The sequence below is a fragment of the Maylandia zebra genome, linkage group LG19 (genome assembly GCF_041146795.1).
Source record: "Maylandia zebra isolate NMK-2024a linkage group LG19, Mzebra_GT3a, whole genome shotgun sequence".
In the NCBI taxonomy this organism is placed as follows: Eukaryota; Metazoa; Chordata; class Actinopteri; order Cichliformes; family Cichlidae; genus Maylandia; species Maylandia zebra.
The window spans coordinates 17,211,299-17,234,429 of NC_135185.1; the positions used below are offsets into that span (position 1 = coordinate 17,211,299).

Genomic DNA, 23,131 nt, shown 5'->3' on the forward strand with positions numbered 1-23,131 from the left:
AGCCTGCAGTCAGAGATCTTATTCTGAGTATTCACAGCAGCTGTAGCCTCTCCAAGATCTTATCCGTGCTGCACTCAATGAGCCCATTTTGAGAAACTCACGCCTCTCCCATTGTTCCAATCCCAGCGGGCAGCCTTGTGGGGGTTTGAACAGCCGGTTTCGCTTTCTTAATTCTTCGATAAGTCAGGGCCAAGCCAGCTCCGATCTGTCAGAACCCTGTTACCATGGTTCCAAATAGGTAGATATCTTCAGCACTCAGGCTCACCCAAGCCCAGAGACCAGTTGATCCAATCCATAATTCCTCTTTTACGTTTTAGAGAACAGACTGTGAGAGAATGTTCCAGGGAAAAGTAATACAAAAAACACGAGACTAGACAAGGACATAAGAGGCTAAGCAGGGAAGCTAAGGGAGAGGAGGAGAGGAGAAAAGTGCGACCGCCTTCGTCAAGAGCAAGAGCAGCGTTTTTCTTTTTGCAGGTGTTTTTTTTTTTTGCAAGTGTTTTTCTTTTTCCAGGTATTTTTCTTTTTGCAGGTATTTTTCTTTCAGCAGCATTTTTCTTTTTGCAGGTATTTTTCTTTTTGCAACATTTTTCTTTTTGCAGCATTTTTCTTTTTGCAAGTGTTTTCTGAAGTTGCAGTCCGTTTGGCCTCTCAGGGCCACCGTATTTATGCCTATTTCTACTCCTGTTTGAATATGTTATGTATTATCATTTAGAAAAACTTGGAAAAAATGTTTTTAATTTATTTTAACATGTTGAAACTAAAACCTAGACATCATTGTCTGTGACAAATTCAAATCATCTTGGTCTTTTCGTGTTTGGAAGATTAAAGAGGAACTCATTTGGATTGCGTTACAGAAACAATCTGATGATGCAAATGATAAACGAGTAGAAGTTTTTTATATAGCTGCTGTACAGGAACCTGGTCATACTGAAAAGAGAAGATAGACACATGTAAATGTTCTACCTGTGCATATCCATGATGTTTTTAATGTGGTTATTTGTCATGAGTGTGTTTCACTCCTCTTTAGGACAGAATAGTTTTCTCCGTGCATACTCTCCTGGGAATATCATCATTGGTGGACTTTTCCCCATTCATTTAAAAACTAATAGGACTGTGCTGCCACTGCTGGGGTGCAGTAGCTCCACCACCCCACTAGGGGGAGGAAGCGGGTTTGTGTACTCAAGTTTCTCTAGTAAATATAGGAAAAGTTCATGGAGTCTGGCCAAGTTGATACCAGCACACAAAATATTAGCTCTGAAGTTGGCTGTACTGGAGCATGAGAAATATATGCTTATTTACAGTGCTTTCATTAGGGAGACAAATAAACCCTGCAATGAGAACTGGAAGCCTTTGCCTCTCCTTTTGAAGAACTGTTTATCTATCTGCCAAACTGGGCATCAACATACAGGGAGGGCAGAACAAGGACTAACACTTCTGCACCTCTCTCCTGTAGTGAGTAAGTACAGGCTGAGTTCATCAGCTCATTAGTGTCAAATAGATGATTTGTGAATTTAATCTGCCTTCTGTCAATCTTGCAGCAAGTTCAAGTTTCCCACTTTTCTGCGAACCGTGCCTAGTGACAAATATCAGACAAGAGGTATTGTTGAGCTGGTGAAGATATTCCATTGGAAAACAGTGATTATTGTGGGAAGTGATGATGAGTATGGGAAATATGGCAGTGATAGCCTTCAAGACAACTTCAACAACAAGAGGATCTGCATTGAATTTGTTCACATCTTGTCCGCTGATTTTACGACAAACAATAATAGCATGGACAAAACTGAGCTGAATGAACTACTGGAAAAAATTCAAAACTCTTCTGCTGAGGCCATCATCATCTTCACAAAGGAGACTAATGCAGAAATCATCCTGGAAGCAGCTATTAAACACAGAGTCAATAGAACGTGGATTGCAAGTGATGCATGTTCCAGCAAGAGATTACAGGATCACCCCAACCTCAGCAACAGGACACTCTCAGCACTGATCAGTTGTGTTTGCTTTTGGAACTGTGTCTTAATTCCACCTGTTTTGCGTGAGGGTCAGTACAGGCGGAAACCTAGGTATGCCATGGGTTCCCCCAGGCTCCTGATATTGCTGTCATTCGGAACCGCTACATCGATCACTACGGCTGTCTTCTTCTGTTTGTCTCCCACCACTATGTCCGGTTGGTTAGCCACCACCATTTTGTCCGTCTGTATCTGGAAGTCCCACAGGATCTTAGCTCGGTCATTCTCCACCACCCTTGGGGGCATCTCCCATTTTGACCTCGGGACTTCCAGGTTATACTCGGCACAGATGTTCCTGTACACTATGCCGGCCACTTGGTTATGGCGTTCCATGTATGCCTTGCCTGCTAGCATCTTGCACCCTGCTGTTATGTGCTGGATTGTCTCTGGGCCATCTTTACACAGCCTGCACCTGGGGTCTTGCCTGGTGTGATAGACCCCAGCCTCTATGGATCTTGTGCTCAGAGCTTGTTCTTGTGCTGCCATGATTAGTGCCTCTGTGCTGTCTTTCAGTCCAGCTTTGTCCAGCCACTGGTAGGATTTCTGGATATCAGCCACCTCCTCTATCTGCCAGTGGTACATACCGTGCAGGGGCCTGTCCTTCCATGATGGTTCCTCGTCTCCCTCCTCTTTCTTGGGTTTCTGCTGCCTGAGGTATTCACTGAGCACTCGGTCAGTTGGGGCCATCTTCCCAATGTATTCTTGGATGTTCGTTGTCTCATCCTGGACTGTGGTGCTGACACTCACCAGTCCCCGGCCCTCTTCATTCCGCTTAGCGTACAGCCTCAGGGTGCTGGACTTGGGGTGAAACCCTCCATGCATGGTAAGGAGCTTTCTTGTCTTTATGTCAGTGGCTTCTATCTCCTCCTTTGGCCAGCCTATTACCCCAGCAGGGTACCTGATCACGGGCAGGGCGTACGTGTTGATGGCCCGGATCTTGTTCTTACCATTCAGCTGACTCCTCAGGACTTGCCTGACCCTCTGCAGGTACTTGGTGGTTGCAGCTTTTCTAGCGGCCTCTTCATGGTTCCCATTCGCATCCCATCCCCAGGTACTTGTAACTGTCCTCTATGTCTGCAATGTTGCCTTCTGGTAGTTCAATCCCCTCAGTTCTGACTACCTTCCCTCTCTTTGTTACCATCCGACTACACTTCTCCAGTCCGAACGACATTCCAATGTCATTGCTGTATAGCCAGACAACAAACTTCACTCCGTGAAGTCTTCAAGTAACAGAAAAATATATTATACTAATTCTACTCGCATGCTTATGCAAAAGGTTAAAAAGGGTAAAGGGACTTTTATTTCTTTTTTATATATATTTATTAGGGGTGCAACGATACTCGTATCGATATTGAACCGTTCGATGCAGTGCTTTCGGTTCAGTACGCATATGTATCAAACAATACAAAATTTTTAATTTATTTTATCAACTTTCCTTCTGACGATGCTTTCTGTGTTGAGCGCTCAGTGGATCTGCGCTCGACAGTACAGCCTAGGCGGAGTAGTCAAACGCAGATTCACTGAGCGCAGGGCAAGCTAGCGAGACAGAAGTTAATCTCTCCTTGCAACATGGCAAATTGAACCTCCCCCACCCTCATTCGGATCCGGCGTTTGGAACTATTTTGGTTTTCATATGACGTATGACCCTGAAGGTAAGCGCGTCATGGACTAAAGTAAAACAGTATGTTGGATGTGCCACGCAATGCTCAATTACATGGGTGGGAGCTAGTGTGTTAGCGCAGTTAGCTCGTTAACGTGTTGGCCGTCCAGCCCCACGCACGGGGTGATCCGCGGTATCTCATTAACGGAGATTTGCCGTGTTGTGGCGTTAACGTCATTTCAACGAGATTTACGCTGACAGCACTAGTGGGAACACAACGAATATGACTGCACATTTACGCCGACAAACAACAAGCACGCATGCTACAAACTTTACCCGAGTCATTTAGACAGCCGTTAGCACATGATTCTCCTTATGGGGACCTGATATGTTTAATATGCTGCTGAGAATATAGCCCAGAAGAAGCGTATAGTATAGCTTTTATTTTGGAAAGAGACATTTCTCTGTAATAAACTCTTTTCCAAAGATGAGTGATTCCTCAATCAGATACAGGGCTCACAAAATCGCTAGCCCGATGTCCCGGGGCTAGCGATTTTTCCAGTTGGGCTACCAAAATCTATCTCTTCCCTGCCCGTCAGCCTATCGTAGGAAGGAAAAATATATGTCAATGCTTTTGCATTCTTTCGGAAATGTAGCTGGGTAATTATGTCATTGGCATCGGTGAGCCACTGTCAATATGTGACATATTGAAATTGCGTTTGAATTTGCGCTTGTTTTTTGCTTTCACTTTGCAATCGCGCGAACTGTGTATAGAGAGCGACAGCACTGATTGGTGAGTGATGATAATTTGCGCACCAATTCCTCTGACATCGTCTTATCAATCGTTAGCTTACTATGCAAACATGACAAGTGAAATCTCCCGCAGCAAGCTTAAACATGTGAGAGGTTGATCGCGCAGAGAATCGCTGAGCGTTATGTGAGTGCGTGTGTAAAAACAGCAGGATATATATTTTAGTTCTGCTGAGCCAAATAAGACAGGTCAGGGTGAAGACGTGACAGCCAAAGAAAAGCTTACCACAAAACGGAAAAGTTAGGACAAATCAGAGTATAAGGCAAAAAGAAAGTGCAGCTTTATGGTTTCATGGACAAAAGAATTTCTGTGGCTGCAATATGACAAGCTAAATAACCAGGGCTGCACATAAGTGGTCTGCAGGTGCGCATTCGCTGTCAAAATAAAAAAACGCGCACAAGATAAGAAGTTGCAACACGTGTTTGCGTACATAAGATTTTCAGGAGGACAGACATTTGTTTAGAACTCTTAAAGATGTCGAAGAAGCAAGCTCCTTTAAGCAATTACTGTGATGTTCCTCCACCTCCAAAGAAATGTCAGGAGTCCGAACCACAAAAAAAGCACATATTCTCGGAAAAGTAGTTGCAGGAGGTGAGCTGGCTTCAAACAAATGATGAACGCAGAGAGATGTGGTGCGGAATGTGCCGTGAAAATTTAATAAATGACAAATTAAAAAGGCATGAACATTTTTTTTTGTATCGAAAAAATATCGAACCGTGACACCAAAGTATCGAACCGAACCGTGAATTTTGTGTATCGTTTGCACCCCTAATATATATACGTAATATACATATATATATATATATATATATACATACATACATACATACACACACACACACACACACACACACACACACACACACACATATAAATGTAACCCACTCCTGGGTAAGTACACCTCACTCTAGGTTCGGGGAGGAGCTGGACATGAGTGCGAATAATCATAACACAGAAATTTCAGTTAACTGTGACTTTAGTTTCAACAATAACAGTTTCACAGCTAAACAACTACTAGGGCCCTTAAATTAAAATAGAAATAAAATGCATTGTCCTTAAAAATGAAAGGAGACAGAAAGACAGGTGAGAAAGAATAAAACTAAACTGACTTTTTGATGGCATTTTACACAGTACTGGTACAGAATCTAGAAAACGTGGGAAAATACTGGCATCATATACAGTACTTATTTCTGAGGAAATTAAATTACTATGTACAATAATGGATTTCTATACATCACATGAAAACATTTGTTGTAAGATTCAGATAATTATTTGTTGAAAGTGAGACATTTTAAATAAGAATAAGGAAGAAGAGAATTTCTTTGTGCCCCCCGCTCCCTATTAATGCCCTACTTGGCCCCCTGGCAACACTTTGCTAGAGCCGCCCCTGCACAGTTACCAGCTATCAGCGTAAAAAAGGATCCTGGTGTTATTTGTCTCTCAGAAACAGTTCATAACTTCCCTTCATGTCACCTAAAAGGTAACCCTATTACTCCATCACCTCTTCAGCTCTGATGATTCAGTAAGGACATCTCCTGGTTTCATCTTCATGTTTCCCTCTCACCACATATCCAAACGATATCATGACCAGCAGCTTTTACAGCTGTGGCTCCAGCAAACATCAGCTGATACTAGAAATTAAAATTAATATTAAACAAATTTTAACAACAGCTTATCAGACTGTGCTGCTGTTGTTTAATGCGACATCCGCTTTCTTCTTTCTGGCGCAAAGTGAGCGATAAACAAACAAGAAAGACGGGATTTGGGACAGAAAAGGCGATCAGCTGATCATTGATCAGTTTCATGATTGAAATAACAACAGGGGAGGGAGGGGGAGAGAATGAGAGAAGAAGAAACAGCTGTGCAGCATAAAGACACAGAATAACTCCAGCTTTGTGTCTTTTTCATTCTAGCTGAAGTACTGGACTGCACCATCGGCCCAGATCTGGCGTCTCAGATTAACTGGATTTGGTTGAACAGATGTGTGGCTAGGGTTGCCAACCGTCCCTTAAAATACGGAATCGTCCCGTATTTCGAAACAAAAGTACACGTCCCGTATTGAGCTAATAAGGGACGCACTTTGTCCCGTAATACAGTGAGAATCAAAAGTAGTCTATAACTTTTAATGGAATTAACGCTTTGTTTGAAAACATAATTCCCAGCCCCTCTCCTGCTTTGTGACCAATGAGCTAACAGCACACTTATGACAATTCGAGTATGACAATTCAGATTACCGCTCATCTCATTGGTCGAGGAAAGGTCGCTTACGGAGAAAATACCGGAAGACAACAGATGACCACAATAAGAAGCATGGCCAACAGGGAAACAAACGCCGACACTGCGGTGCAAGTCTCGGACGACAGTAAACCTAAAGCTGGGCAGACACTGTGCGATTTTTTCAGTCGCGTTATTCAGCTCCTGCTCAAACTGCACGATTGACTCGCAGGGGTTAGAAGTTGGTAGGTCACGATGCAGGTCTCACACTATACGGCCCGATGCTCTGATGCGACCTGAGTGCTCACACTGTGCCTCCATAAAATGAAGGTTATAACAGAAAATCTGTCGCGCTCTCTCTCTCCGTCTTACACTCACACAGACACACACACCACCACCATCAACTTTGCTAAATTGCTAATGAAAAACACTGATCAGGCAGCTGTGACTGAGCAGCAATGTAAATCCAACTATTTTCACGGTTGTTGTGGTCGTGATAATTTTGTGATGCCACATCGAAAAGGCTCGGATGAGCTTTCCAAAGTTCTACAAGTTGTGCCTCCATCGCTTGTGTCCAGATCACACGCTGCACAGCCGTGCTGCTCCATCTTTTACACCAACGTTTACGTGTTTGCGCGCGAGCAGTGTGAGCGGCTGTGGTGAGACCCTCACGAGCGATTGATGATCGGGAGCTGGTCGTGAGGTGTTAATCACTTCTCGTTACCCCACGTATACTACACGACGCACGATGAAGGCCAAAATCGGTCCGATCACTCAAAAATCGGCTAAAAATGGGCCTAAAACCGCACAGTGTGAGCCCAGCATTAGAGCAGCAATGTTTGTTCCCCTCAGAGAAAGGGAAGAATGGGAAAAGGAAAACACCTGGCTGGAAAAAGTTAATATGGGCATGTGCAGTGAATATCAGCGCTATGTGGCCAGAAGTGTGATAATATAACTTATTTTGTGTAATAAACAACTGCAAGGATAGATGATTACAACAAATTGATGACTAATACATAAAAGTAATACATAGATGAATAATGATGATGAGTTATGATGCGTAATCATGGGAACAAGCGGGTTTACAAACAGGAGCAGCTGATTAGCATTAGAAAAGCTGAAATAATACCTCAACTGAAGCCAATTGTACTAAATGCACTAAATGTGCACTGTTACAAGAATGTTTTTCTTTCTATTGTTTTCTATTATTTTAAGTTAAGCAGGACAGAGTTCTTTTAAAGAAAGATTTACTTATATTCTCAAAAGTTAAGCATGACAGGCTTCTGTTTAAGAAGGAGACCTGTTTTATTGTGTTAATGTTGTCATTTTGAGCTAAAAATAAATGGCTAAATGATCATTTGTTTCACATGTGTTCATATCACAAAGAATACACATCTACTTAAATCAAATTCAAGTCAAAGGGTTAAAAAAATAATTTCACACACAAAAAAAGAGCTAGAAAATTCACCACACTGGGAAGGGTGAAGACAACTGGGTCGCCCGGCCCTGGCCACGAGGTGTCCCTTATTTATTTTTCAGGGAGTTGGCAACCCTATGTGTGGCAGACTTGCGTTTCAGGAGCTGCTACCAACAAACCAGCAAATAAACACCAAATGTGTCATCTGTGACACTTGTGAGGTTATCTCAAAACACACTCTGTCTGTCTTGATGCTGTTGAACAACAAAATGTTTAAAAATGTCAGGAGTTTACAGGGTGATATTCTCATGCGCCACAGCAAATGTTCTCATGAGCCACAGCAAACGCCGATGTTGTTCACAGGCAGTGTTGGGACTAACGTGTTATTAAGTAACGCGTTACAGTAACTACGTTATTATTGTGGTAACGAGCACGGTAACTAGTTATTATGCCAAAACCGGGAACGCGTTACTCGTTACTAGAGCAGGGCGATATGGCCAAAAATATTTATCACGATATATATTTGCAAATTTGCGATAACGATATAACTGACGATATAATTGATGCGAGACAAAATACAACTCCACAACATTACTAGCGCAAAATACAACCTTCCATTTATTTTCACTTAAACAAGAAGCTGGTTTTTATGTACATTAAAGCTTTATCAAAATGTAACAGTGCCAATGCAAATTCCTTGCTGAAAGTTTAACCAAAAGGCATTTCCAGTAGAAATGGGCTGACATATCCTGAGCATAACCATGTATAATATCCACTGAAGTTAAAAAGAGGTGCTTTGCAACATTAAACTGCAGTGTGCAGTATGCATTTTTCGGACCATAAGGTGCACAGGATTATAAGGCACATTAAGCGAAACAAAGCAGTCAGATAAATCAAACTTTATTAAACTCATTCTTCTTGCTTTCTCCACTTCTGTACCATTGATTCATTAATGTTGAATTCTCTGGCAGCTGCTCTATTCCCATGTTGTTGCAGTATATTAATAACTAACCTCGTATTGTGGATGGATTATCTCAGTTGTTCTCCTGACTGAAGTTTGGTCCGTTTACAGCATCCTGCCATGCGATTGCATTTGTTTCTAACCATGAGGAACCTTCACGTTAACTTTTATAAGTGGAAAAGTGTTAGTGTTCGTCCTCCAGCTTCACTGTTTATGTTATGCTAACATAGCTGTGTCGCTAGCGATCACGTAGCACATCATTATATACCAGCTAGCCCAACTTCAGTAACCCTACAAACGTCACTGCTGTTTAGTTTCCTGTCTTCATTTATGTTGGAAGTGATAGCAGAGCTGTACGTTTGATTTTTTTCAGAAATCTCTCAGTCAGAACATGCAATATCATGCTTAGGTAACTAGCGAAACTAGCGAGCTAACTTCCGCTAGCTTCCTGCTAACTTCTAACTCCGTTAAATGTAATAACTTTTGTTTTCATGGATGCCTGGAAGTTAAACTTCATAGTTTCACCTGGTAAAGCAGCAATGCTGATCGTTTTATTAAAGATGAAAGAATTTAGACAGTTTTTAACTCTCAGTGATGCTGCAGTGTTGTTTGACCTGAAGCATACAGAGTTTAGGACCCAGATTACTCCCAGATTTAAGAGCATCTTAGTTCGACAAATATGACAATAACGACGGCCGCTTGCATGTTCTGCAAAAAAATGTGCTTTGTCGTGTATCTGACGGACAAACACCAAACCAGTTCCACATCACTGAAGTTGCACCATTTTTACAAACCAATTCTGGTTCATCTGTTTCACTCAACAATCGGCCACGTGTGTATGAAAACAAAGGCACTGCGCATGCGCGTTTTACTCCCATTCTATTGCGATATTTCATTTTCCTATCGTTGCCTAACATTATACCGGTATTACCGTGAACGGTATAATATGGCCCAGCCCTACTCGTTACAAATCAAATCAAATCAAATTACTTTTATTGTCACATCACATGTGCAGGTACATTGGTACAGTACATGTGAGTGAAATTCTTGTGTGCGAGCTTCACAAGCAGCAGAGTTGTGCAAAATACAATAATGTAAACAAGCAAAATACAAGAATGGCTACATCTGAAACTAATAAATATATGTACAATATATAATAGTATATGCATTTCTGGATGTGTATACTAAATATTTTTCTACGTGTGTGTGTGTATACACATATTTTACAAATTAAATAGAGTAAACGAAATATACAGAGTTACATATAAAAATATACAGAGTTACTGGGATTTAGATAGGCTCGTTATTCGTTACTTCGTGTGGTGGCTATTGCGGCGCTTCCACAGATTCAATAACATTAGCAAGTTGTGGAAGCCAGCAGGTGGATGAAGGAAAAGGGAGGCAAGAGGAGAGACCCGAAGCGGCCGCTGGTCCGAGAGTGCCAGGTGAACTGAACTTCAGGTAAGAAGTTATAACCTGCAGTCCATCTGGGTCAGATATGAACCAAGTTTAGGTGGAGTTTATTTTCGTTATGCTGACTTTTTCGTACTGAGTGCTAGCTAGCATGACGGAGTTTCTATACATCTGGGTGGGTGCTATGTTACTGATGTTGAACTTTATTTTGAACTTTATTTTGTTAATTATTAGAGTTGCCAACCGTCCCGTTAAAAACGGAATCGTCTCATATTCAGAGAAAATATCATGCGTTTCGTATTGAGGTGAAAAGGAACACAGTTTGTCCCGGACTTCAGCTACAATGAAAAAAGACACAAAGCTGGAGTTATTCTGTCGTTACGCTGCACAGCTGCCTCTTCTTCTCTCATCCTCTCACCCTCCCTCTCCTGTTTCTACTTCAATCATGAAACTGATCAATGATCAGCTGATCGGCTTTTCTCTCTTGTTTATTTATCGCCCACTTCGCGCCAGAAAGAGGAAACCAGCGGATGTTGTGCTAAACAACAGCAGCACGTTTGATCAGCTGTTGTTAGAATTTATTTAATATTAATTTCTAGTATCAGCTGATGTTTGCTGGAGCCACAGCTGTAAAGCTGCTGGTCATGATATCGGTTTGGTTATGTGATGAGAGGGAAACATGAAGATGAAACCAGGAGATGTCCTTACTGGATCATCAGAGCTGAAGAGGTGATGGAGAAACAGGTTTACCTTTTAGGTGACATGAATGAGTTGAAGGGAAGTTATGAACTGTTTCTGAGAGACAAATAACACCAGGATCCTTTTCTAAGTAGCTGACAGCTGGTAACTGTGCAGGGGCAGGTCTAGCAAAGTGTTGCCAGGGGTCCATGTAGGGCATTAAAAGGGAAAGGGGGGCAGAAGGAAATACTTTCTTATTCTCATTTAAAATGTCTCACTTTTAAAAAAATAATTATCTGAGTCTTGCAACAAACGATTGATAGATTGATGCATATATACCATCAAAACAGTGTACATCACTGTCACAACAGTGTTTATTTTCATTCAAAGGCTTTATGATTTTTCCTATAATGGTGAGCCGGTCTCTAGTCAAAATGCCCAGGACGATTTTTTTTGTCCCAGTCCAGCTCTGTATGCAGCTCATCTGCAGTCTGGTGTTACCTACATCTTCCTATTCAGAAGGCAGAATTTCCGAGTTCTGAGTACAATCGAAAGCACCTCGACTGCAGTTTTTGTGTTGGATGTAAAAATAGAATAGAATAGAATAGAATTCAACTTTATTGTCATTGCACATGCACAGGTACAGGGCAACGAAATGCAGTTTGCATCCATCCAGAAGTGCTTTAGTGATATAGATATATTACAATATATATTAGCAATAATATAGATATGTGGGTATATTACAGAAATGGGTCTATTATGGTATGTCATAATGTACACGGTATGAAGTATGTTGTGAATATTCTATAACTATAAGTATGTACAGGCTGTAGTGAGTACAAGCTATGTACAGGATATGAACAGGATATAAATATGAAAAACTATACAGAATATGAAATAAATAACTTTACAGAAATCTGAGATATACAGTTATACAGAAATGGGAACTATGCAAGTTGTAAACAGTTGTAGGGTTAAGAATTATCGAATGTACAGAATGATTATTTACACAGAGCTATACAGTAGTGCAGTTAAGATAAGTGAGATATAATTCCTACAGAGGCTATATAAAGTGCTAGTGGTTGTGAGTGGTGGTTCAGTCCATGTTATTATTGTGTGTTTGAGGGTATAGTTGTCCATTGTGGGTGTGTGTATGTTCAGTCCATGAGTTAACGTGGGTCAGATGTCAGGAGGCAGAGTTCAGGAGTCTGACAGCTGTGGGGAAGAAGCTGTTCCGGTACCTGGTGGTCTTAGTCCGGAGGCTCCTGTAGCGCCTCCCAGAGGGCAGGAGGGTGAAGAGTCCATGTGATGGGTGACTGGGGTCTTTGATGATTTTCCCAGCCCCTTTCAGACACCGCTTCCTGTAGATGTCTTTTATGGCAGGAAGTGGTGCTCCGGCGATGCGCTGGGCAGTTTTCACGACCCTCTGCAACGCCTTCCGGTCCGAGGCAGAGCAGTTCCCGTACCAGACTGTTATACAGTTGGTCAGGATGCTCTCGATGGTGCAGCGATAGAAGTTCACCAGGATGTCTGAGGACAGGTGGTTCTTCCTCAGAGTCCTCAAGAAGAAGAGGCGCTGGTGAGCCTTCTTGACCAGCTTGGAGCAGTTGGTCGTCCAGGTGAGATCCTCAGAGATGTGGACTCCCAGGAACTTGAAGCTGCTCACACGCTCCACAGCCATCCCCTTAATGTGGATGGGTGGATGTGGGTCAGCATTCCTCCTGTAGTCCACGATGAGCTCCTTGGTCTTCTCGGTGTTAAGCAGCAGGTTGTTTCTGTCGCACCACTCAGCCAGACGATCCACCTCCTCCCTGTAGGCGGCCTCATCGTTGTCACTGATGAGGCCAATCACCGTGGTGTCATCTGCAAACTTAGTGATGGTGTTGGAACCATCAGCAGGTCTGCAGTCGTGGGTGAAGAGGGAGTAGAGGAAAGGGCTCATCACACAGCCTTGTGGTACACCGGTGTTCATCGTGATGGTAGATGAGCAGCGGTTATCCAGCCGGACATGTTGGGGGCGGTTGGTCAGGAAGTCCAGTAACCATTTGCAGATGAGGGAACTGATGCCCAGGTCTGTCAGTTTCCTGATGAGTTGTGAGGGGTGGATTGTATTGAATGCTGAACTGAAGTCTATAAACAGCATTCTGGCGTAGGTGTTGTTGTTGTCCAGGTGTGAGAGGACAGAGTGCAGTGCGATGGAGACTGCATCCTCTGTGCTCCTGTTCTGGCGGTATGCGAATTGGTGGGGGTCCAGGGTGGGGGGGAGACAGGATTTGAAGTGTGCTAGGACCAGCTGCTCTAAGCACTTAGTGATGATGGGGGTGAGTGCTACTGGGCGGTAGTCATTGAGGCAAGATGGGTTGGAGTTTTTGGGTATCGGGACGATGGAGGTGGATTTGAAGCAGGCCGGTACCACAGCGTGGGCCAAGGACAGATTGAATATGTCTGTGAGCACTCCTGCAAGCTCCCCAGAACACGCTCTGAGAACACGCCCGGGGATGCCATCAGGACCTGCAGCCTTGTGGGGCTGCAGGTCCTGAGCAGGCTAGGATAGAATCAGGCGTGGGATTTCTCTCGTGGAAATGTGCACATTATTTTTTCCTTTCTATTGGTAGGTGGCACAGTGCACTTGTGGCAAGTAAGCAAGCTAGAAGACTGGCAATCTTGCTGGGTATCCAGTTACGGAAGCAACACATTAACAAGAGAATTCTGAGTAAAACCAAAGTTACTTTCCCTAGTAACTAGTTACTCTGAAAGTAACGAGTAACTTGAAGTAACTGAGTTACTTTTGATAGAAGTAACTAGTAATGTGACTAAGTTACTAATTTAAAGTAACTTACCCAACACTGTTCACAGGACAGACACAGTAAACGATCGGGAGACTCTTGTCGTCGTTATCGTTCCCCTCCTACGTTTTTATTACTCCGATTTCAGAGAGCGACTCGAATCAACCAGTAGCACCTCTGGCCACCTGACTTCTCCTGAAAACAGAAACACACCGTCTGCAGTGAAAGGCAAAAGGAGCCGCCCGCAAAAAAGGCAAATTCCACTTGCTACTCTGGAGTTGTCACCGATAAGCTACTCCATAAACAGAACACAGTTCTGCTGCATCACACATTAGGATGTTTGTTCTAATTTTCTATGACCTCAGCGCATTGAAAATAAAATTAAAAGCCAACAAAGAGCAATATGAATTTCTTTAGAACTTACCAGAATAAAAATGTCAGGAGCACACCAACAAAAATGGTGGCAGAGAGCTCGATATCAACTCGTCTCACCGCTGCTATCCAAGCCTGACGTCTTCGTCTGGTAACATGAGATCCCTCGCGTTGCTTCCAGGAGGGGAAACGATAAAAAGAGAGCCCATTTTCTAGCTTATTCCCTTCCCGATCGTGCGATCTAAAACTGCAACCGACAACACGGCAAGTATGAGCCATAGTTGATGTTTCCCTGTGCTTTAGATCTTGTAGCCCTTTGTTTGGCCTACTAAGATGGCGGCTCGACCAAAAATCGTGACCACGCCCCCTCCCGTGACATCACACACTAATCAGGAAATCAGCTCAGGTGCTTTGAATAAATTAACTAAAATCAGGACAGTCTCAACTAGTGATGGGATTTCCGGCTCTTTTTAGAGATCCGGCTCTTTCGGTTCGGCTCACTAAAACGAGCCGGCTCTTTCGGCTCCGAACCGGCTCTTCGGGTTGTTTTGTTGCTTTAATTAATTTATTATTAACAATAATATGAAATTATGCAAAAAAGGAATTACTAACGTAAAAAAAAAGTGGTTTTAGTTATATATGTTTATATATAAATATATGCGGTGGCCCCTAGAGACAAAACACGTACAAACTTCAAAACACAATTCTAGCATGAACTGAACTTCCAAAGCAGAGCTACTAGATCACTTAAATTACACAATTGAAAGCATGTGTGTATTGTTTCTGTATTTATACACAGGCACTCATATATATTCAAATTATTATATTTATATTATAAAGTTCATTTACCTGTTACTACCACACACCAAATCCAGTCGTTGGTACTTGCTGGTTTGTGTAGCCACAAGATAACAAAAGCTCAACACTGCGCCCAGCATCCTGGAGCACTTCTGTTGTCTTTTGTACGTGTTTTGAGTTTTTATGTGCTTCGGAGTTTTTATGTGCTTCTGAGTTTTTACGTGCTTCGGAGTTTTTACGTCTTTTGGAGTTTTTACGTGTTTTGGAGTTTGTACGTGTTTTTATGTGTTTTGGAGTTTGTACATGCTTCAGAGTTCGTATGTGATTTGAAGTTTGTATGTGCTTTGTCTCTAGGGGCCACCTTAAATATACTTTTATTTATTCACTCCACATAAAATGTAATAAATAAATCATATAATACAAAAATCAACTATTCACATTTCAACTTTTAACTATTTAAATTTTCAGCTTTTTCCTTTTACAAATTTAAAGTGAAACAACACAAAACACTGTAAACCACAACACAAATATAAATTAAAATATGAAAACAAAAGAAGATGCATATTCTCTGTCATAGGGGCCTGCATGAATAAACTTTCTGAATCCTTTATCATCTGCAACCGAAAATAGTTGTGGATGATTACTATACCTTTCTAATGTGACGTTGTTGTCCCTGGCTCTCTTTCTCTCTCTCTTCCTCTGGGTCTGTCGCTGTGCTACTGAGTGTATTTACCGCCCCTCCCCCCTCTGCCCAGCATAAAGCACAAGGCTCGCGTGCGGAGTGAAGCGGAAAAAAAGTGCGAGAGAGAGGCTGAGAGAAAGAAAAAAAAAAACCCACGTGACGGCTCGCGATAAGGAGCCGGCTCGTGTCGTTCACGTCAATGAGCCGGCTCTAAGAGCCATTTCGTTCGAGAATGACCCATCACTAGTCTCAACAGCCTGTACTACTGTGTTGAGTGAGTGTTAGAGAACTACTAGATAAACTTTCCTTTATCATGAGAAATCTGGGTTCATCAGTCTGAGCAGACTGTCAGCAGATTTAGAGGGACAGGTGCTGCTAGGGCGAGACAGACGTCTCTCACGGAGTCCTTTAGTGCTGCAGGCAGGCAAGGTGTTCAAATAGTGCACAACTTCAGTTTTTTTTTATTTCTATATGATGAATTCTGCATTATTAAGTGATAAGAACAAGTAATCTGATGTCCTGTAATCATTATGACACTATAATTTGAGATACAATAAAAGATACAATAAATAAAAAAAGTTTTTGTACAAAGTATCAGTATCAGATCAGTATCATCAATACTACCCTGAATTTTATTTGGTATCGGATCGGAAAGGTCGTCCATCTTCCTCTTTATATTGTTTATTGGCAAACAGCATGGTGCATTACCGCCATCAACTGGTGTGGAGTGGGGACTGAAATGTCAACAAATAATTCAAATGAGTGTGCCTTAAAAAATAAATGGCCAGATAACTTTCACTTCCCTACTTCTTACGAAATAAATCAACCAACTTTCCTATCACCGAGCTTGGTCAACTGTCTTCTTTCAGCATCAGCTCAGTTCAGTTCATTTTTATTTCAATTCCAATTTCCCTGGCTGGAAGAGTGTTCAATGCTTGCTCCTTCCCTATGCAGTCGGCAGGTCAACTGGACCAGCAGAGAGATGCTGCAGGACTGGATGCTGCTGTCTACACCGGCTCACTCACATACCCCATACCCACCCCTGTTGCTTGTCATGTGTGTTTTTTTAATGGCGCAAAGATCCATGAAGATCCATGTGCTTTTTGTGCTGAGGAGTTTTTGTTTTCTGTTCTCAAACTGATGGGTAGAGTTCTCTTTTTTTCTCCTCCTCTCCCCTATTGTGTTGCACATTTCATTGCTTATTTTTCTAAAAGCTACCTGTTCTGACCTGTCTGCCCAATGTGATGTTTGTGTAATGTATGTATGGTCGGAAGGGGTCCAATTTTACTAAGTCCAATTTTAAGTGATAAATAAAGGCTCGTTCATTCATTTGATCTGTGACATTTGTGACACGGCCCATCACTCTTATTGCTCTTGGACAGTAAAATATTTAATACTGTCGTGAGTTTACCTGGTGTTGTTCTCATGCACGAGTTGACCACATAAATGTCACCATGCTGATGCTGTTTACAGAACAGCAAAAGTCAACGATCTGGTGAATCTTGTCTACGTTATCATTCCCCTCTGATTTCTGTGATTTAGCCTCATGACTAAAGCGTGCAGTTTACTCTGTGTGCACTCAAACTAGCTCCAAGTGCCATAGCCTACAGCCAGATTAATTTGTGACACATGTCTGGTTCTATCACCATGTTGGACTTCCAGTTCCAACATGGTGATAGAATGTTTGTATGTTTATATGCTTTATATATTCTGAGGTAAGTTGATCTATGGTGTTACATCATATTGTATAAGGATGTTACGTGTTTGTATACTTTCTGCCCAGTTTGACCCATTTAGCAGAAGTCAGCCTGTTTAAGGCTCTAATATCTATTCTGTATGACTTAAATGTAAAAATCATTTTATGGTTGATATAATCCAAACTGAACAGTTCATTGTTGAATTATAATTATAATCCCATAGTTTAACAACAGCATTTAATTTACTGGATTTTCTTTGTATGAAGCTTTTATTTATTTGTTTGTTTAAGAATCTTTTAAAAACATAAAAGGACCAAAGTTCAGGTTGACATCTAACCTTTGGCACATAATAGGTGACCCTGTCAGTTGTAGACTCACCACTTAGTCATTGTCAGCCAAAACCAACTGTGGCTGATAGAAAGTAGAGAGTAATCCTTGACATCGAGCCTTAACATTGCTTATTTTCTGTAATCTAAAAACAATTAAACCATTACTCAGGCCTGTCCACGAATGAGTCCTTTTCTATGAGTGATTCAAATCATCTTGGTGTTTTTGTATTTGGAGGAATTTAGGAAGACAGACTGTTTTGCATAGAGTTACAAAGACTCTGTTTGACCATGCAAATAATCCATGAGGGGAAGTTTAAAACAGCTAGTGTTTGTGGGCCAGTTTATACTCACCAGAAACAACTAATGCACATCTGTATCTCTGCGGATCCACAATGTTCTTCATACAGCTATTTGTCATGAGCGTGTTTCATTCCTGTTTAGGAGAGAATGGTCTCCTACGTGTATACTATCCTGGGAATATCATCATTGGAGGACTTTTCCCCATTCACTTAAAAACCAATAGGACTGACACTTCTGGACCTCTCTTCTGTCAGGAGTAAGTACTGCCTTAGTTCATCAGCTCATTACTGTGAATAAATGAATGATGAATTTAATCTGTATTCTGTCCATTTTTGCAGCTATGACATACAAATGTTCCTCCGTAGTCAAGTGATGATATACGCCATCAGAGAACTCAACCTCCCTAACATCACGATAGGATACGACATCTATGACACTTGTGGAGATGTTGGCCTCGCCTTGAGAGCAACTCTCCAGCTGCTGAAGAATCAGTCAGACCCGCAAAGCTGTTTAGTGCCAGCAGATGCTCAGTCCAAGTTACCTGAACCCAAAACCAAGGTTGTGATTGGTGAGAGGACCTCAGAAGCATCGATAGCTGTTGCACGACTTGTTGCGCTGTCTTCAGTTGCCCAGGTTTGTTTTTTCTTTATCTGATACTGCCTTACAAACCTCGGAAATATGAGAATCTAACCTGGTATGAATATTGGTGAATTTACCTATTTTATGTCTTTTAACAGATTAGTTATGGATCGACTAGTGAGGTGCTCAGCAGGAAGTACAAGTTCCCTACATTTCTACGAACAGTGCCTAGTGATGAATATCAGACGAGGGGTATGGTTGAGCTGGTGAAGACATTTTATTGGCAAACAGTGATTATTGTGGGAAGTGATGATGAGTACGGGAAGTATGGTAGTGATAGCCTTGTGAAAACTTTCAGCAAAACCAATATCTGCATTGAATTTGTTCACATCTTGTCTGCTGATTTTAATATAAATGGTGCTAAGACCCAAACTGAGCTGACTGAACTACTGGAAAAAATCAAAAACTCCTCCGCTGAAGCCATCATCCTCTTCACAAAGGAGATTCATGTTGAAATCATCCTGAAAGAAGCGATTAAACATAAATTCAACAGAACTTGGATTGCAAGTGATACATGGTCTAGCTCTCCAAAGATCTTTGCAATTCCAGACATCCAACTTGCCGGACAAGTTTTTGGGTTCATATTTAAGCAGATTGAGGTGCCTGGCTTTAAAGACTACGTCATGTCGATTTTTAATGGAACTCAAAAAAACGCCTTTGTCGAATATTACCTGACGCAGCATCCACTTTGTTCAAATCAGTCTGAAGAAGTAAAAGTAAATAATTGCTCGCTAAACTATCAGCTGGAATCTAATCAATGTCTGGGAACAAGCTTCTTGGCTAATTGCATTGACAAGGAAGAATCTTACAATATCTATTTAGCTGTTCAAGTCATTGGTGAGGGGCTCAGACACTTGCTTAAGTGTGATGACCATCATTGTGAACGTAGCTCCAAATTCACAGCATCAGAGGTACAGGAAAGATGTTTTTTAATTGTTTTGTTGTTGTTGTTTTGCTGTTGATTAATTTAAGACATTTACCAAGTTTTTTATGTCAAAGTATAATACTTGGACCAGGATTTGATGACCTTGGCTTAAAATATAATATAACTGTGACAGCTTGCCCTGTTTTTGTGTGTAATGTTTTAATAATTTCTCATTTTATGGGTAATGTCTTCATGGTGTAGGATTGCGCAAGTCATCACTTCCAACACGGAAACAGTCCAACACATACCCCCTTAAAAGTTCTCTTTATTCTTTGTATTTTGTACAGTTTAAGCAAGTGTCTTGGTTGATTTATGTTCATATTGTTTCCACAGCTTCTCTCAGAAATCCAGAAAGTAAACTTTACTGTGGGAACCACACATATCTTTTTTAATAGTGATGGAGATCCCAGTTTGGGATATGATATTGTATACTGGAATATGTCTGAATTCAACAAGGGTGTACAAATACAAACTATTGGAGAATACCTTCCGAATGGAAAAATTACAAAAGTCCCAGAGTCTCTTGTACACTTGATAAATCAGACGGTGAGATGAAATTTCAACATTCATTTATTACCAATAATAATTTATGAGCATCATGTATGTGTACTGTTTCCTCCATAGGGCTCAGCATATAACTGTGCGAAAACATGTGATCCAGGACAAGAACTAACGGAGAGAAAAATCTGTTGTAAAGTTTGCGTTTCATGTGCTGATGGCACGTTTTCCCCTGGAAACGGTAAGTCTTTTATTACAATTATACAGGCAAAAATTGATTGTATGCACTTCAGCAGCTCATTCTGATAGTAATGTAGCAAACAAATATTATTTAGTGACAGCTGAAGAGTTTATTTCCATATTAAGTTTTAGATAAGAAAGTTTTTGCTGAAAAAATTCAAATATGAAAGCTAATTCAAACAGAAAATTAGTATTTCAACTTAATGTGGGCAAGTTATACGAAATAGTTTATTCTGGCAATGGCAACTTTATTTAGATTTAACACTTCTTTACATCTAAACTTAATGCATTTAACAGAAGACAAAAATATTTAAAAAAAAACATGTAAGTTTACAATCCCTTAAGGTGGCAAAAACAACAAAATATAATTTTTAAAAAAACAAACAAAACAAAACATACCAAAATAAAAAACACTTAATAAGCGTGGATAAAAAAGGTCTGTTTTCAAATCTATTGACAGATGATCAAAAGGCAGCTTGTTCCAAAGAAAGGATAACAATAACTTAAAACAACTTTAGCATACTTGTATGTAGATGTATTTCTGCGAACACTTAAATCTCATAAAATAAATGGCAAAGATTAAATAATACATATTAAACTAAAAAATTTGACATCATGTTAAGGTAGATACACTTTACAAAATCTGACTGAAAACCTTGTAATGCACCTGTTTTACACTTACAGTCATGTGAAAAAGAGATGCTTCTTGTTTGATTTTCTGGAGTTGTTTTTTGACTGTCACTGACATGGAGCTCAGGAATTTAAAAAGTTTATATACTAAAAATGTAATAACTGTTGTACTTATTAGATGAACACATATTAGACGCATATACTCTTGTCTGTCTTCTCTCCCAAAATATCCAAAGCCAGTTTTGCATTAATTTGCAAATATCCTCTGATCTCTCACGCTGCTGCTCTGTGATAATGTAGTTTGGCCCTTCCACACGTAAAAGCACATTTTTCTTAATGCAGGGGTTTTCCCCCTTGCTCCTTATCAAATTATTTTAATCTTTACATTGAGTCATAAAATATTTTCCTCTTCCCTTATGCTATTTATGTTTGTATTTCCTCTGCAGGTTCAGCATGCAAGAGCTGCACTGACTACCAATATTCAATTCCTGAACAGAGGGATCAGTGTTTCAACAAAACGGATGAATTTCTCCTCTGGACCGATCCCTTCTCAGTCATTCTCAGCTCCCTTGCAGTCGTCGGGATCATTACTACCGTTGTGTTTGCTGTTCTGTTTGCAGTATATTTTAAAACTCCCATTGTAAAGGCAGTTGGAGGTTATTTGTGTTTTCTGGAGCTTTTTTCCTTGGTGGCTGGCTTCTGTCTTACATTCACCTTCATAGGCAAACCTACTGAGAAGATTCACTGTGTAGGTGTGCCTCTCTTTGGTGTATCCTTCACCGTTTGTATCTCTTGCATTCTAGCTAACTTGCTTCAGATCTTGGTAGCTTTCAACTTTAACCTTAACGTAGGGTCTTGGGTAAAGAAGCTGAATAAGCCGCTGTTGGTAGTTACTATTGTCTCTGGGATCCAGCTGGCCCTGTCTGTCTCATGGCTGATCGTAAATCCACCAATTCCTAAAGAGATGCCAGGGAAAGAGACCATTCTGCAGCAGTGTGAGACACAATCCCTTGAATACTTTATAGCAATGTTAGCCTACAACGCTTTCTTGGGCTTTATTTGTTTGGTGTTCGCATTCAAAGGTAAACAGTTGCCGGATTTGTACAAAAATGCATCTTTAATCACCATCAGTATGCTGCTGTTTGTGGTCATCTGGATTATCTTCCTCCCAATTTATCTGACCTTAACAGGGAAGTACAAACCTGCCGTACAAAGTGCAGCCATCCTCACTTCATGCTTCAGCGTTCTCGGCTGTCACTTGGCTCCCAAGTGTTATATTATGTTGTTCAGGAAAGAGCTTAATCATGAGAGCGCCATCACTGAGTACATTAGGAAGCATTATGAACGGAAGGGCATATCTGTGGTGCAGTCATAGACTCACACTTTCATGTAGGAGTTATAAATAATACTGATCTGCAAAAGAATCTGTCCTCCTATGATGAAATCATGACTTTCTTGGTTGGATGGAAATAAAGTATTTCATCTCATTCACATACACGGGAGTTTTCACTGTGTAGGCCAATAAAATGCTGCAGAACTAAAAAAAAAACCTCAAACAGTTGTTTTTTTTTACTAGTTGTTAGATATATAGTCATATACATCTAGTAGAAAAACTTTAGGTTTGGTAACTTTGGGTGAAGAAATCATAGCTCTTAAAATCTGCTAACATGGATGAGTTTGTATAGTTGCCATTTTATAGGCTAAATGTATAGTTTTAATCCTATTTTCCTTAAAAATCCAAAATAAATTCAAATTTGTGCACTTAATTGTTTTCTACAATCATTAAAGATGTATGCTGTGCAATCGCAAGGAACTGTTTAAAGAAATAATGAAAAGTGCATTGCCATGATGTTCAAATATTTATATAAACACACGTGTGTTTAGTCCTTAACAAATTTGTTAGACCACCACCCAATGTAAGTTCTCTAGCATATTGAGACTATCTCTCCACACAGTTACATATTCCATATGTACAGGTACGATCCCCATTGGTCATGGCGTGTGGATATTTCTCTTAGACACTCCGCACGCCCCACAGCTCACACATAAAACAGCTGCGCAACACGTAAAAATGGCCAACTTCCTGAAAAAGACAATGTTGACTCATACTGTTAAACTGGTGGGTGGGAGGG

At 40.9% G+C, this 23,131-nt stretch overlaps 1 protein-coding gene across 1 annotated transcript; it reads left to right on the top strand.

Moving 5' to 3' along the window:
- Positions 1-18,119: 18,119 nt before the first annotated feature.
- Positions 18,120-22,701, top strand: LOC143413981 (G-protein coupled receptor family C group 6 member A-like). Its single transcript, XM_076877551.1, has 5 exons — positions 18,120-18,323; positions 18,406-18,700; positions 18,805-20,177; positions 20,256-20,370; positions 21,446-22,701. The coding sequence occupies exons 1-3, from the start codon at positions 18,160-18,162 to the stop codon at positions 19,666-19,668; spliced, it is 1,323 nt and encodes a 440-aa protein (XP_076733666.1). The 5' UTR covers positions 18,120-18,159; the 3' UTR covers positions 19,669-20,177; positions 20,256-20,370; positions 21,446-22,701.
- Positions 22,702-23,131: the final 430 nt, after the last annotated feature.